Source organism: Danio rerio, chromosome 15 (assembly GCF_052040795.2).
Source record: "Danio rerio strain M-AB ecotype USA chromosome 15, GRCz13ab, whole genome shotgun sequence".
Taxonomy (NCBI): Eukaryota; Metazoa; Chordata; class Actinopteri; order Cypriniformes; family Danionidae; genus Danio; species Danio rerio.
The window spans coordinates 42133007-42148552 of NC_141035.1; the positions used below are offsets into that span (position 1 = coordinate 42133007).

Below are 15546 nucleotides of genomic sequence, written 5' to 3' on the forward strand. Positions count from 1 at the left end.
ACAGCAGCTGATATCTGAGAACAAAACAGCTCGTGAAGTGACGTTTAAATAACACTAAATGAACCAACAGTGACACCGCTGTCCAAACTAAGACTTGCTTTGTGAAAACTGGGTGACTGTGTATATTAACACCACTTTGTCACTTTGAGTGTGTGCGTCTCTTTGGACTCGCGAGTCAACCTGGCGTTCCTTTGTTCGTAAAGTAACTTGCTGACTCCTGAAATAAAGCCACCTGGAGGTGCTCCATCACTCCTTCTCTTTCTCTCTCAGGTCTGTTTTGACCTCTGTAACTACTCCTGGTTTTCTGAATAAGCGAGCACTTAGAGAAACTGCTTTAAAAGGTTCGAACGGCAGTATGGAAATCAGGCGGCTGATTGGATTAGCTGGAATACAGCCTGCAGGGCCTTTTCAATATCGCCTGCTTTTTTTTATTTATCCTAAAACCACGACGTTCCAACAAATCACACACACCATTGTGTGTCAAAGGAAGGACACGATACTTAAGTTGCGTTCCACTCAACCTGGAAAGTTTGAATGCTACTTCTTCCAAGTTGGAAACGCCAGTGGAAATCAACAACCCCAAACTTCATTGAGATTTATAAATAGGGAAGAATAATGGGGAAATGTACACGTTTAATGGTTAACGACTGCTTTAAATTAAACAAAACACGTCAAGTCACATTAATCGTAATAAGATACGTTTAGCTAGTCATTAGCAAGTCCTTTCTTCATTTGGAAGAACAAACTATTTCAGAAATCATGTTTGGATCAAATATCTTTCTAAATGATTTACTGTAAAAGAAAACAGAAATCCGAAATCTTACTCTTACAGAAGTCTGCGATTACATGTTTCGCACTATCTTTATAAGAGTGCAGTATTATATCTTTACACTACTATAACAACTAGATCACCACAGACACATGCGCGCACACACACACACTCACCTGGGCGGCTGTAAGTTGCCAGGTTGCTGTCGCTGTTTCCATTGCTGCCGGTGCAGCAGTTAATAGTGCAGTCATTGTGATTGGAGCAGCTGTTGGGCCAGGTGTCCGCAAGCCAGGGCTGTGTAGCTGGTTCACCTATATTCAACAAACCCGGCCTGGAAAACACAGACACACCATGATTTATTGCTAACAGAGAAACAATACATGCATGTGCATGACCAGTGATCTGATTTACAGTCTTAAAGTCAGAATGAAAACAACTCTTCTTATTTGTAGCAGTAGTAGTAGTGCTTGTTATATACAATGTATCTGTGCCCTTCATTGTTTTGTAAAAATGTATGTAATGTATTTTAATTAATATTAATAATTCCTTACATTTATATAGCGCTTTTCTGAGCACTCAAAGCACTTTACACAATGGAGAATCTCCTCATCCACGCACACCACACACTAGCCGATTGGGGGAGAGGAGACAGAGTGATGATATGCCAATTATGATATGGGGAGGGTTAGGAGGGCATGATGGACTGAGGCCAGTGGGCAGATTTGGCCAGGATGCCGGGGTTAAACCCCTACTCTTTTTCAGAGGACATCCTGGGATTTTTAACGACCACAGAGTCGGGACCTCGGTTTAACAGTCCGAAAGACTGAGCAGTATAGAGTTCCCATCACTATACTGGGGCATTTGGACCCAGTGAGAGTTGCAGAGAGCTAGCCGCCGGTATTTGCCCTCAGAATCTTTGATGAAATATCATAACCTTTCCTGGCCCCTCAAAACAACTGTTCTTCACTTCTGGTCACATGGAATGCCCTTTGGGAGGGGCTATCAGTGTGTGTCTGATTTCTGCTCTTCCTTCATCAATAATCTTTTATTTTGTTAGCAACACCCATTTTCCAACTATTCAATTGGCTCCTAAAAGACAAAATCATGAACCGCCCTCATTTCGGGACTGTTTTAAGTGGATATACAATAGAATAGATGAAGAAAGGACAATCTTTACTTCCTCAGCATGGCAAGTGCAAGCCCTGCTCACACGGGGCAATTTCAGCTTTTAGTTGGTAAAATTTGGGAAATCCTAAAAGATATCTGTAATCCTAGATTTAAACCTGTGGACTTTATTTGTTGGTTTACCAACACCTGCTTAATGGCCGTTGTGATCCCCCTCAGATGGAGTTCTGGCTGTGACACGCGTCAAACCAAGAATCAATAGGAGAGCAGAATCTGATGACCCAGTCAGCGCCACAACTTCAAACCACCACAGGAAATGCCAAAACAGCTTTTCTGGTTTTATTATTGAGGCACACTATGGGCAAAACGACCACTTCAAATCGTTCATGTTTGCTGTGAGGTTTCATTTCATAACATGGGTTTGATGAAAGTGTCGCAGATGGATGATATAAAACTCTTGAGTTTTCTTCCGTGTCTATGTTCAGCATGTCTTGATTGACTTACAGTGTAACATGAGGATCACGTTTATGCAGTCTGACAAGCTACAATCTTTTAGGGTCGCTAAAAATTGTAGTGTGAACCAGGCTTTATATGGCAAAATAAGTCAATTGAGTCAATTTAGAACATCCAATGGTGTGAGTTTTAGAGTTTGACCAATGGCACACAAAGAGGAATCAGTTCTGTCTGGTGGTGCACAAATGGCTTTAATCAGAAAGCCTGTCCCATCTTCTTCTCTCCCAGAGCATCTCTCATGGCATTAGGCTGTATCTGTGCTAAATGGATTGCATTTGCTTGACTTGCTTATAGCTGATGACACCGTTTTTCCCCAAGGCCTCGTGACCATTAGATCTCCGTGTGGATTACCCACGAGCTGGAGAACATTGCTGCTCCAGCCTGGGAAAGAAAAACACGAATGAACCGAGCCGTCACTAAAGGAAGAGCTTGGAGCTCTCAGCGCATGCCAGTGTGTCACAGTCAATCACCATGATCTGAGGAGCTCTAGAATGCTCCAAATATGAATATACACAGAGCCACAGCAACTATATCCATCAGATCTTACAGTTAAAGTCAGAAATGTAAATACAAGATGTGTTCCCGGAGCACAAAACCAGTATTATGTTGCATGCATTGTATGGGTGAACATTATCAATTTTTCTTTTATGCCAAACATCATTAGAATATTAGGCAAATATCATGTTGTATGAAGATACTTTTGGAAATTTACTACTGTAAATACATCAAAACTATAAATATAAAACTGTAAATATAACAAAAAATGTTTTATTAGTGTTTTGAATTGAAGAAAAGATAAAGCAGGAGAAATTACAGGTATCTTCAAAGCAAAATCCTTTAATCCAGTGGTCCTCAACCATCGAGCGGCAGACTGATACCGGTTCATGCATCAAATGATACCAGGCCGCACAAGAAATCATTCATTATTTCCGTTTTATTTATTATCTGAGTCTGAACGATCTTTTATTTTAGAAATCTTTTATTTTGAAAAATTACCGTATTCTCTCGGTTACATCTCGGTCACTTAAGCGCCCAAATTTCGGTAAGACTAGTTATCCCAGACAAACACAGAACACTCAAACACTGCAGGGCTTTGTAATTTTCTCCATAAATAAAACTTGTATCAGAGTTACAGCAATGTTTTGCCAGCTTGTCATGCTCTGAGAAAACGTTTGATGATCGCCTAGCAACCTACAACCTACAAAACACCCCCACACAACCCCATTCCCTGGTCAAATTGTAAGCGTTGACCTGTCCACAGTTAGGTTGAGAACCACTGCTTTAATGGGAAGTCGCCGTCACTGTGCCGTTCATCAAAATATCTACACTACTACAGCCTGGAACTTAGTTAAATACACAGTTAGGGGCAGTGCTTGTTAGTAAAAAAAAAAAAAAAAAAAAAAAAAAAAAAAAAAAAAGCCAATACACAGTTAGGGGCAGTGCTTGTTAGTAAAAAAAAAAATAAATAAAAAAATAAATAAAAAAAAGCCAATACGCGTTCAGTAGAAAAAATTTGTTTCCGGTTCTTGCCAATCTTGTTTCCAGGTTTTATTTTTAAGTATCCCCCGGCCATTTGTTAGCCATGCCTGGAACTTACAATATGCATTACTTTAAAGACAGGATACTGCATTTTACATAGGGCTAGGCAATTAATCAAAATGTAATCGAAATCGGCATTCAGAACATATAATCGATCAAATCAGGATGATTTTTTTAAATTACTTTCCCTATGTGGACTCATTGTTGAGCCTTACTTTGCACTACATTGACGATGATTGGAAGCTGCGCCAGATGCCTTTAGACGGCAAAACTTTTCAGTGAACTATGAGGGCAAAAAAACTAATAAATACAATTTTGTTTAAATAAAATTGTACAGATCAAATAATCATTTATTAATCGTAATCGAGTTAAAATGTTCAATTAATCGAGATTTTGATTTTAGGCCAAATCTTCCAGCCCTAACTTCACACATAGACAGTCAGACCCGATGTGCCTAGAACTTACAATTTAATAATTTGGAGAAACGATACGATCTCTTACACACAGGCAGTCATCCTAATCCCTCTGAAAGCATCTTACAATGTAAAAACATATCATTCATTCATTTTCTTTTTGGCTTAGACCCTTTGTTTATCAGGGGTCGCCACAGCGGAATGAACCGCCAACTTATCCAGCATATGTTTTATGCAGCGAATGCCCTTCCAGCTGCAACCCATCTCTGGGAAGCACCCATACACTTTCATTGCATAATTTCATTCATTCATTCATTTTCTTTTCGGCTTAATCATTTAGCGGATGCCCTTCCAACCGCAACCCATCACTGGGAAACATAATTTCTATATTTAAAGAATTGTGTAATCTATCATTAGTAATGTGCATTGTAAAGCACTTCATTTAACTTTAAATGTGATTTTCTGAATATTTTTTTGCACTCTCAGATTACAGATTATCCAATAGTTGTATGTCAGTCATATATGATCCTATCCCAACAAGCCAAACATCAGTGGAATGAATGGAAACCGACACTTCTGACTGGTTTTGTGGTCTATGGTCACATCTAATAATATAACACTAGCTTAACATAATCAGCTATTTCATAAAAGAAGGTCACATTAAAATGATTCCAAGAAATAAAGAGTTTTTTAAAGGCATGCTTATCAAAGAAACAAAAAGAACATCAAAGAAAGAATTTGTGCGATGAATCTTCAATGCGATGCTTCAAAGTAAACTTCCGGCTGGTGTGGTTTCCCTGCAGCGGGGTCTGTCTCCTTCTTCAGTTTTTTTTTTTTTTTTTTTTTCTAACAGGCTCTTTTAGCTTCAAAAAAGGCTTAAAGTTTTCCTTTAGGCAAGGGCAAAGACCTGCTCGATGAAAAGCTGGACGACATAAAAGGCAACTGTTCGAGCAAGGACAACGATTACACTTGTGCACAACTGCATGTTCCAATGCAAATGAAATGGTGGGAAATTATTGCATTGGCAGGGAAGAATTGAAGGGCTTTTGTCTCATCTCGGATCTGCAGGGGCTCTGTTTTTATGTGCAAGCCCCTAAAGGTGTCTTAACTAAGACAAAAATGCCCCCTAGTGTCCGTAAAGTGAAAGCACACTACAGTGCACATCATGGACATTGTTGGCTTCAGATTTAATATGAACTTGAGTATTTTAACATGCTAAATAACAGAATGCATATATTTTTTAAAGATGATCTCACCTTCCTGCACTGCTGACGGCCTCTCCGCCTCTCTGATAGGCCACTGTAGAGGAAAGAAAACAGTAATAAATATTCCCTCTATCTTTCAAACAGTGTAAACCCCAACAGTCAACTTTATCAAATGAAATGAGCGTAGTGAACTTAATATTGACTGACATTTACTTCTGCTCATTTGAAAAGAGTTTTGAACTCAGTTTTGAAGGTAACGAGTTATTTAAATACCTCATTTATTTCAACTTAAACTGATTAAGTTCTGAACTGAAACGGTTTGTTACAATCGGTTTCCTCAAATGGTTTGCGTTACCTTAACTTTTTGGGTTTTACAGTGTAGACTTAAAGGGATAGTTCACCCAAAATTAAAAATTCTGTTATTTACTACATTCACATCACAAATCTGTTTGAGTTTGAATACAAAGTTATTTTGAAAAATGTTTGACACCTGTAACAACTGACTTACAAAGTATTTGTTTTAGTACTATAGAAGTCAATGGTTACAGAAAATTTTAAAAACAGAAAATAGTGAGAACTTGTCAGATGATTGCATTCTGATAATATACTCATTGACAAAAATGTGATTAAACTGAAAAAAGACCACTAAGTTAGAGTAAAATGTGTATTTTATTACATGAAGGTATTACAAAATTTCTTATAAATTTCTAATATAAATAACATTTCCACCCCAGAAAATAACAATTGAAAGAATATTAAATCAGTTATTCCACAAAATATTAATGTATTAACTCTTCTGAATTTAAACATTAGAATTGAATTGTGTTACACATTATATATATATATATATAGAAGTAACTCTAATACGCAAGTCAATGGTTACCATTTTCTAACATTTTTCTAAATATCTTTTGTGTTTTTAAATGAAAATATGATCTATTTCCCCCAAGAAAATGACAACTGGTAAGAATAATAATATTGTATTTATATTTGATTTGCTGTGATTTGTAAATCAGGGTTATTCCACCAAATATTAATTTATTAACTCTTTTAAATTTAAACATTAGTATTGAGTTACACATTTTTTTTTGTTTAAAAAAAAAACTAATATAAAAGTCAGTAATTACAATTTTCTAACATTTTTCTAAATATCTTCTTTTTTAAGATATGGAAAAATCTTATAAAGATATAGAAGTACTTGATCGCAAGAAAATAGTGAGTTATTCAAGTTACTGTTCGAGTAATTCAAGTACTTAAAAAAGATTGCATTCTGATAATAAATACATCATTAAATGACCACTTTAAAAGTGTCTCTCTGAATTTGCTGCATTTATTAGGTTTTGCTTTGAGTAAAAGATTACTGTTTATTTGATTATATGAAAGTATTAAAACATTTCTTCCAAATTTCTGATCAAAATATCCATTTCCCACAAAGAAAATTACAATTGGTAAGAATAATAATATTGTAATTATATTTGTATTACATTTATATAATAAAATCAGGGTTATTCCACCAAATATTAATTTATTAACTCTTCTGAAGATATAAAAATTGTATTGTGTTACACCTTTTTTATTTTGAGAACAAAAAAAGTCTATAGAAGTCAATGGTTACAGGTTTCTAACATTTTCAAAATATGTTTGAAAAATATCCTTGAACACTCAACCATAGAAAAAAAAGAATACATTTAATTAAATGACTAGAATTAAGTGTCTCTCTGAATTTACAGCATTTTTAGGTACTGGTTTGAGTAAAGTGTTAATAGTTATTTTATTTATTTTATGGCATGAAGGGGTGCCCAATCTCGATCCTGGCGGGCCAGTATTCAGCATATTATAGTTCCAACCCTTAATCAAGCTCTTTCTAGGTTTAGTAGAAACTTCCAGAGAGGTGTGTTGAAGGAAGTTTGAGCTAATCTTCGCAGGACACCGGCCCCCCAGGACCAAGTTTGGCCAACATTACAACATTTCTTCCAAATTTCAAATACAAATATGATCTATTTCTCCCCCAGAAAATGACAATTGGTAAGAATAATAATAACAGTAGTGTAGTTTGCACCATGCTTTTGATTGTTAGATTCTATATTTGGTGCGTTGATCTTTTATATAACTTGTTTCAAGAAGTAGCCAGTAATCTGCAATCATTTTAATTACATTTTATTTTACAGTCTTCAGGACACAAAACCACAAATGTTTCAGATCAACACTGTGGATGCTTGTGGTTTTGTTTCCCAAAAGAATAAATAACCCTGTCAAAATCACAATAATTAGATGAGTGTGAATTACTGGCTACTTCTTGAAAGAATAAATATTATATTATTAACATTTGTTGTGATCTGCAAATGTGGGTTATTCCATCAAATATTGATTTATAAACTGAAGTTTATTTATTCTAAGAGTATTTTATGCAAAACTAAACATTAAAAAAAATCTTTAATCTATGGACATCATATGAATGTAGTCAATGGTTACAGGTTTTCAACATTTTTCTAAATATCTTCTTTTGTCTTCAACAGAAAAATGACATAAATGTATGAAACCACTTTGAGGTGAGTAAATGATGAGTCAATTTACATTTTTAGGTAAAATATCTCCTTTAAAACTTTCTTGTTTGGACATTATCAGTTTTGGGTGAACTATCTCTTAAGATCATTGACTAAGCACATCTTGATGGCCTTGTAATTTCTTACAAAACCTTGCATTTCGATATAATCCCTGCGTAAATGAAGCCGGTTTGATTGCATCCGCTACTAAAATCTCTTTCTTCTGCTCTTTGATAAAGCAGGTAAGCAAACTGCGCTTACGGAAAGATTGCATGAGATGTGAAATAATGAACGGGTCTAAATGTCTTCCTCTGGAATGTAAAAGTCACCCGAGTTCAATCCTCACGCTACTTTAGTTCTTCTCTTCGTCTAATTGGCCACAAGACTTTGTGATGTCACCGCGTCCCGTTTGATCACTCCTCTGCTAGTTCTAACAGCTCTCTTTAGTCACGCGCTCGCTCTTCTTCTCTTAAAGCGTTTTCCTCCCTCTCTGTCTTTTTTTTTTTTTTTTTTGATGCTGACAAGTCCGTGCGACTGAAGTTCTCTTTGATTATCCATGTAAACCTCAAACCGGGTTTCTTTCTTGTGGGGAGGTGTGTTTTTTTGAAGAGAGTGTAGGTCGAGACTTCTGCACTTCTTCTGGTGTGGTATTTGTTTGGTGTTTTGAGGGACACTTCATTAGTCACTGAGAAACACTACACCACAAACTTTACACTATAGTGTATATGGAGTGAATATATGCGGAGTGAAGATTTGATTCGATAAAAAGTACAAGTATGTGCTTGAGTATTCTGACAACATACGTAATAAATACTTAAATATTAAAAATTGTCTCTTTAAATCTATTGTATATTGGTTTAAGTAAAGTGTTTATATATATATATATATATATATATATATATATATATAAGTGTTTATATATATATATATATATATATATATATATATATATATATATATATATATATATATGTTGTTTTTTTTTTATGAAAATTGTATATTATCTTTCAAATTTAAAATAAAAATTTGGTCCTGCATGGTTTTCTGCAGAAAATGACAATTGGTAGAAAAAAAAAATAGAATTTATTTATCTTAATTTTTTCCATTTTTCCTTTGTTCGGATTTGTAAATCAGGGTTATTCCACCAAATTTGATTTATTAGCTCTTCTGAAGTTAAAAAATTGGTATTGTGTTACATCTTTTTGTTATTTTAGAGAAAAAAGCTTTAAATGACAACATATTTATTTCAAATTTGCAAATATCATGAGTGGTTTACAGGAAAAAAAAACACTCAAGTAGACTATAAATTGACTATTTTAAAATGATATGTATAATGAGCTGGAACATTGCTGTGAAAAATGCACACCATTATTTCTCGCATGTACATTTGTTTGTATGTTTACTATATTTAATGTTTATGAAATGGATTAAAATAAAATATAAAATGTGCACTTGTAAAATGTGATTAATTAAATGAAAAATAGTAAATTCATTGTAACTCAGGAACAGTTTAAATTACATTTACATTTGCACATTTAGCAGTTGGTTATATCCAAAGTGACAATTGGGCATATAAAAGCACTTCAAATCATCAGAGAGTTTCACTATAGAAATGCTATGACAGGTTTAAGTTATTTATTTTATTTATTTTTTACTTTATTTGTATAATTATGTCTATACTTCCTCAATCTAATTTTTTTAGCAATGTTTCTCTCTCTCTCTCTCTCTCTCTCTCTCTCTCTCTCTCTCTCTCTCTCTCTCTCTCTTTTAAGTCAACTAATTGTTTTAAAATTGACTGGTTTATTAACATTTTTACCTTTTTTAATCCTTATTTAAGTAAAGTCAACTTATCCCTTCATAATCGACTGGTTTACTACCCTATTTTGCTTTTTTTCAAATCATTTTTAATTAAAGTCAACCAATCATTTAAAAATCAACTGGTTTACTCACCGTTTTACATTTATTAAATCCTCATTTAAGTAAAGTCAACTAATCATTTTAAAATCAACTGGTTTTCTAATTTTAATTTAAAGTTATAGTTTAAAAATGAACTTGTTTACTCACCCTTTTCTATTTCTTTTAAAAAACTTTAAATAAAGTCAAACAATCATTTAAAAACTGTCTGGCTTTCTCATCTTTTTACATTATTTTTTATTTATTTATTTATTTATTTATTTATTTATTTATTTGTTTATTTATTTATTTAAATTCGTTAACTAAACCTTTTTACAATCAGCTGCTTTACTCACCTTTTTAAAGTAGTTTTGTTTTAAGTATTAACAGATTGCTTTTTATAGCATAACTACTACTTTTTTAACATTGAAAGAGTAAAAGTTGCATACTACTTCATAAATGTACTCAAGTAAATAGTAGTCATTTTGAATTTTGTGAATTGTTCATTATTTGAAATGTTGTGAGTGAAGTCAACACCCCCTAAAAGTAATGAAGTATAATGTGTGAAGTACTGCTTCCAGCTCGGACAGGCAGGATTGTGGACATTATGGGTATTCAGTATGTGCTGTGAGGAAAGTGTGATTACCTGTGGGGGTGAAGGTGAAGGAGGGCACTGCAAAGACACACAGACAGAAAAAGAACAAATTAATTATTCATCACTTTCACACTTATTATTCAAAAATTTATTATTCATCATAGCAGTGCTCTGCATTAAACTTAAACATGTGAGCAGTTATTGAAAAAAAGAATAGTTTTTTGTAATTATATTTTACAGTCTCCAAGTCTGTTAGCAACTGAAACCTCATCATAAAGAAGCACTTGATTTCATCCTCCCCATTTGAAGACTGTGGTTTTACAGTTGTGGGGTTGATTTATTGTATATTTATATCACAGACAGGAGAAAATATCCATATCAAGAAAATGTCACCACAACAAAAAGATTGTTACTGTAGTATTGTGTTTATATGTAGTTGCCTACTGGCTTATGTTAAACAGCTCACTTTGCAGATATATGTGCCTTAAATAAAATATAAATATATAGAATAGGCCCCATGGTGGTGCAGTGGGTAGCATAATCGCCTCACAACAAGAAGGTCGCTGGTTCGAGCTTGACGGAAGGGCATCCACTGCATAAAACATATGCTGGATAAGTTGGAGGTTCATTCCACTGTGGAGACCCCAGATTAAAAAAGGGACTAAGCCAAAAAGAGAATGAATGAATGAATATATTTATTTATATTATTATAATCCATCAAGTGAAAATATCATGTTAAATTACTGTAAGATCTATCTTTACAACAATACTAATGTATGTATCAATAATTAATATGAGCGATTTTATTATTTAAACATTATTAAAAATCATATTCAATATTGAAAAGTACAAAATCTAAAAATGATTTAAAAGTAATTCATTGGTGTATATATATATACCATTATTATAAGTAATGAATACAAATTAATCCAGATGCAAAAAAAAACAACAACAACAACAGAATTCCCAAAAAATTGTAATTTCCATAAGCATTGCATGTCTAATATAATACAAAATAATTCATATGAATTCATATCATTAAATAGTAATGGAATTGTTCTATGAATATAACACCAAGTGTCATGTCAATATAATGAAACATCACATTGTTCTTCTTAATAATCATAATAATGAAAAAAATAAACGTATTTAATTATTAAACAATTTTATTTTGTATAATATAAAACATATATTACTTATTAAAATTAAAACACATTATTTTTATTGTTGTTGTTGTTGTTAATTGTTTAAATTAACCCTGACGTGTAATATCAGACGGCTAGAAACAAAAAAAGGGTCATTTAAAACATTTTAATTAATTATTTTAACAATTATGCAATTAATTATACTGTTACTTAAATATAATGAAATGTAAAAAAAATAATGTATTAAATACTTAAACAATTTAGTATATAATATACTATTTATTTAAACACATGAATAATTTAATATTAATATTGTTATTGCTATTATATAAAATAATATCAGATGACTAGCAACAAAATAAGAGTTATTTAAAACATTTTAATTATTTAATTAAACAATTAATTACATTGTTACATAAATATAATGAAATGTAAAAGTATAAATTTAAATAATAATAATAAATGAATGTAATCAGTTTACATTTTTATTATATAATATATTATTTATTAAAATTAAAACACATTTATTATTATTATTATTATTATTATTATTATTATTTGTTTAAATTAACCTAGACATCAGATGGCTAGCAACAAAATAAGAGTAATTTTAAATATTTTATTAATTAATTACATAATAATTATATATTCATTTAATTATATTGTAACATATATATAAAGTGTAAATAAGTAAAAAATAAAAAATAAATATCTTATTCTAGCCAAAATAAAAACAAACAAGACTTTCTCAGAAGACAAAATATTATCATCAATACTGTGAAAATGTCATTTTTCCAATAAATATCAATTGAGAAATATTTCACAGGAGGGTTGATAATTTTGCTTGCAACTATATATATATATATATATATATATATATATATATATATATATATATATATATATATATATATTTATTTATTCCACCCGACAATCGCCATCAGATGGCAAGCATTGATGTCAGGCTGCTTTCTTACCGGCAACTTTATTAACTTGGACTTAATTCTATTATAACACATGCCCTCAGTCTGATCTGAAATCTAGTTACTTTCATGTTGATCAAAGGCTCCAATAAGCAGATGAACACGTCTGAATCAATGCGAGAGATATGAGCTCTGAATTCATAATAAACAGCCCATCACAAACATGAAAGTGTCTGTGCAGGACGCCGTCAGGATTGTTTTTTTTGGCAGCGTTTACATGGATACATCACAATTCAACACCCGCTGTCTTCACCTTCTCATCTTCACGTATTTACCGCAAAACAACCTTTAAAATTGTCAGGCGCGCCGTCCTTTCCAAATGCCACGTTTATCGGCTGCTTGTTGGCAGAGCAGAGAGAGATCAGTCTAATAGATTGAGCCGCTTTTGATGATTTTATCCTGTATGCAAGAAGGCTTTTTGAAGCAGGAGTAGATTGAGGCACAACAGGCCCAAAATGCAGCATGTGGAAAAAGAGCATTTGATGGACCACAAATAAGTCACATCTCAGAGGTCTGGGGATGATCGCTGTATTAGAAGGAACACTACACTTTTTTTTAGGGAAACAGAGTCCTATTACGAGTTTTATTAATATATATTTTTATTTATTTTTTTTAACCCATTCAGCTAATCTTCGGTTCTGGTGGGAGCACTTTTATGCCAGCAGCTAGCTCTCTGCAACTCCCACATGGTCTCCTGCTAAAGCTAAGCAGGGCTGCACCCGGTCAGTACCTGGATGGGGGACCACATGGGAAAGCCATGTTGCTGCTGGAAACCAGCAGGGGGCGCTCAACCTGTGGTCTGAGTCTTAATGCGCCAGTATAGTGAAGGGGACTCTATACTGCTCAGTGAGCACTGTCTTTCAAATGAACCATTAAACTGAGGTGCTGACTCTCTGTGGTCTCTGTTAAAAATCAAATAAAGAAGAGTATTTGCCCACTGTCCATCATGGCCTCCGAACCATCCCCGTATCAAAATTGGCTTTACCACTCTGTCACCTCTCCACCAATCAGCTGGTGTGTGGTGTGCGGTCTGGCGCAATGTGGTTGCCATTGCTTTATCTAGAACTAGGTGAATGTTGCACACTGGTGGTGGATAAGGAAATTCGCTTTCATAAGCGCTTTGAGTGTCCAGAAAAGTGCTATATAAATGTAAGGAATTATTATTATTTATGCATAGATCATTGAATTGAATTTGACCATTAGCATCTCACTCCAGTTTTGATCATTTTCCTATTTAAAGCTTGAATCTTTGTAGTTACATTGTATAAGTTTATATTGAAATTTTATATTATTATATGCAGATTGGGGCTACATTTTTTTTGTCTGCAAGATTATTACTAAATGTATTATAATGACATTTAATTTAAATTGTACAGTAATAAACGTCTAATTTAATATACTGTATTATTAGTATAAGTATTATTAAATATATATATATATATATATATATATATATATATATATATATATATATATATATATATATATATATATATATATATATATAGGTTTTTTTTTTATAAAAAATCTACATCTACATTTTTTTATGTCGTTGTAATACTATTATTTGATATTTTAATATTTGATAATTGTGAAATTAGGTTATTTTACTTAAAATTTTTCCCAAGTGATGATGATAAAAGAGCAAGGATCTTTCCTATAAAATCACAGAATTCACAGTATATCCAATGTATTTTTTTCTTTTGAAGAAAGTCTTATTTATTAAAATTTTCCTCGAATAAAAGCAGTTTTAACTAATTAATAAAAAAAAAAAATAAATACACACATATATATATATATATATATATATATATATATATATATATAAATAATAATTTTATTTTTAAGTTGGCTACAGAACAAACAATTATATTAAAATTGTGCTGGAAAACTATTTGACATATATTTATATATTTTATATATAATATTATTATATATATAATAATAAAACAAATTGTGTTATTCTTATTCTATACTTATAAATAGTATTTAATTATTTAAAAAGTAAATATTTATTAGGTTTATCATTTGCAATAATGCCATCTAATCCAGGCTGTCCATACATTCACAAACACACTGCTGAGAAAAAACCATGACAAAAAGCAATTTCATAAGATTTCAACACCAGACAAACTTGGTTCCAACTATAGATTAAAGTAGGAGATGACTGGACGAGACAACATTGCAAGCCATAAAAGCCCATAAATCCACACGTAATCCTTAATGCCGAGCCTTGAAAATTATATCTATGTTGCGCAAGCTATCTTTCATACAAGTCCATTGATAAAAGCGGCCTGTCAGACTGTTGAAACGAGATGTTGTCGAGTCATCCAGCCAAATGAATTCAAGCGCTCTCAACCTTGAGAAACGGACATATTCATTTTGGGATGTTTTGTGCTCTTCAATTAACCTGAATGCGGCCTAGCCTTGGGAGTCTGTGAATGCTAACGCTAATGAATAGCTCCGATCTTCTCCTTTAGATTCCTGCCAATAAACATTCCATTAGCTTCATGTCCTTGAGACACACATTGGAGGAAAAAAAAAGAAACAAACAAAAACGCTTTTTGGATAAATAAGTTCCACAGCAGCGATGAGATCAGACCTATCTCTTTTAGACGGGAGCAAAACCTGAAGTCTTGGCGTCCTGGCTTTCATTCAAGAGCCTGATGTTTGGGATTAAACCTGAGATTACAGAGCAAAAAAACAGCAGCTGCGCAGCTCAAGGCCAAACACTGAAGCAGAAACACTGAAAGAAAGAAGCGCTCAGACATCTGCCTCTGACTAACACATACACTCTGCATTAAAAGATCACTTGTGTATTTC

General features: G+C 32.9%; 1 protein-coding gene across 17 annotated transcripts in view; it reads right to left on the bottom strand.

Moving 5' to 3' along the window:
- Nucleotides 1–15546, bottom strand: part of robo1 (roundabout, axon guidance receptor, homolog 1 (Drosophila)) — a 553775-nt gene that overhangs the window by 29162 nt on the left and 509067 nt on the right. For all 17 annotated transcript variants that reach the window (XM_087282423.1, XM_087282421.1, XM_087282414.1 and 14 more), the window contains 3 exon segments: nucleotides 10647–10673; nucleotides 5616–5658; nucleotides 946–1100 (listed from right to left, as the gene is read on the bottom strand). In XM_087282423.1, the coding sequence (XP_087138549.1) occupies nucleotides 946–1100; nucleotides 5616–5658; nucleotides 10647–10673 (225 nt within the window).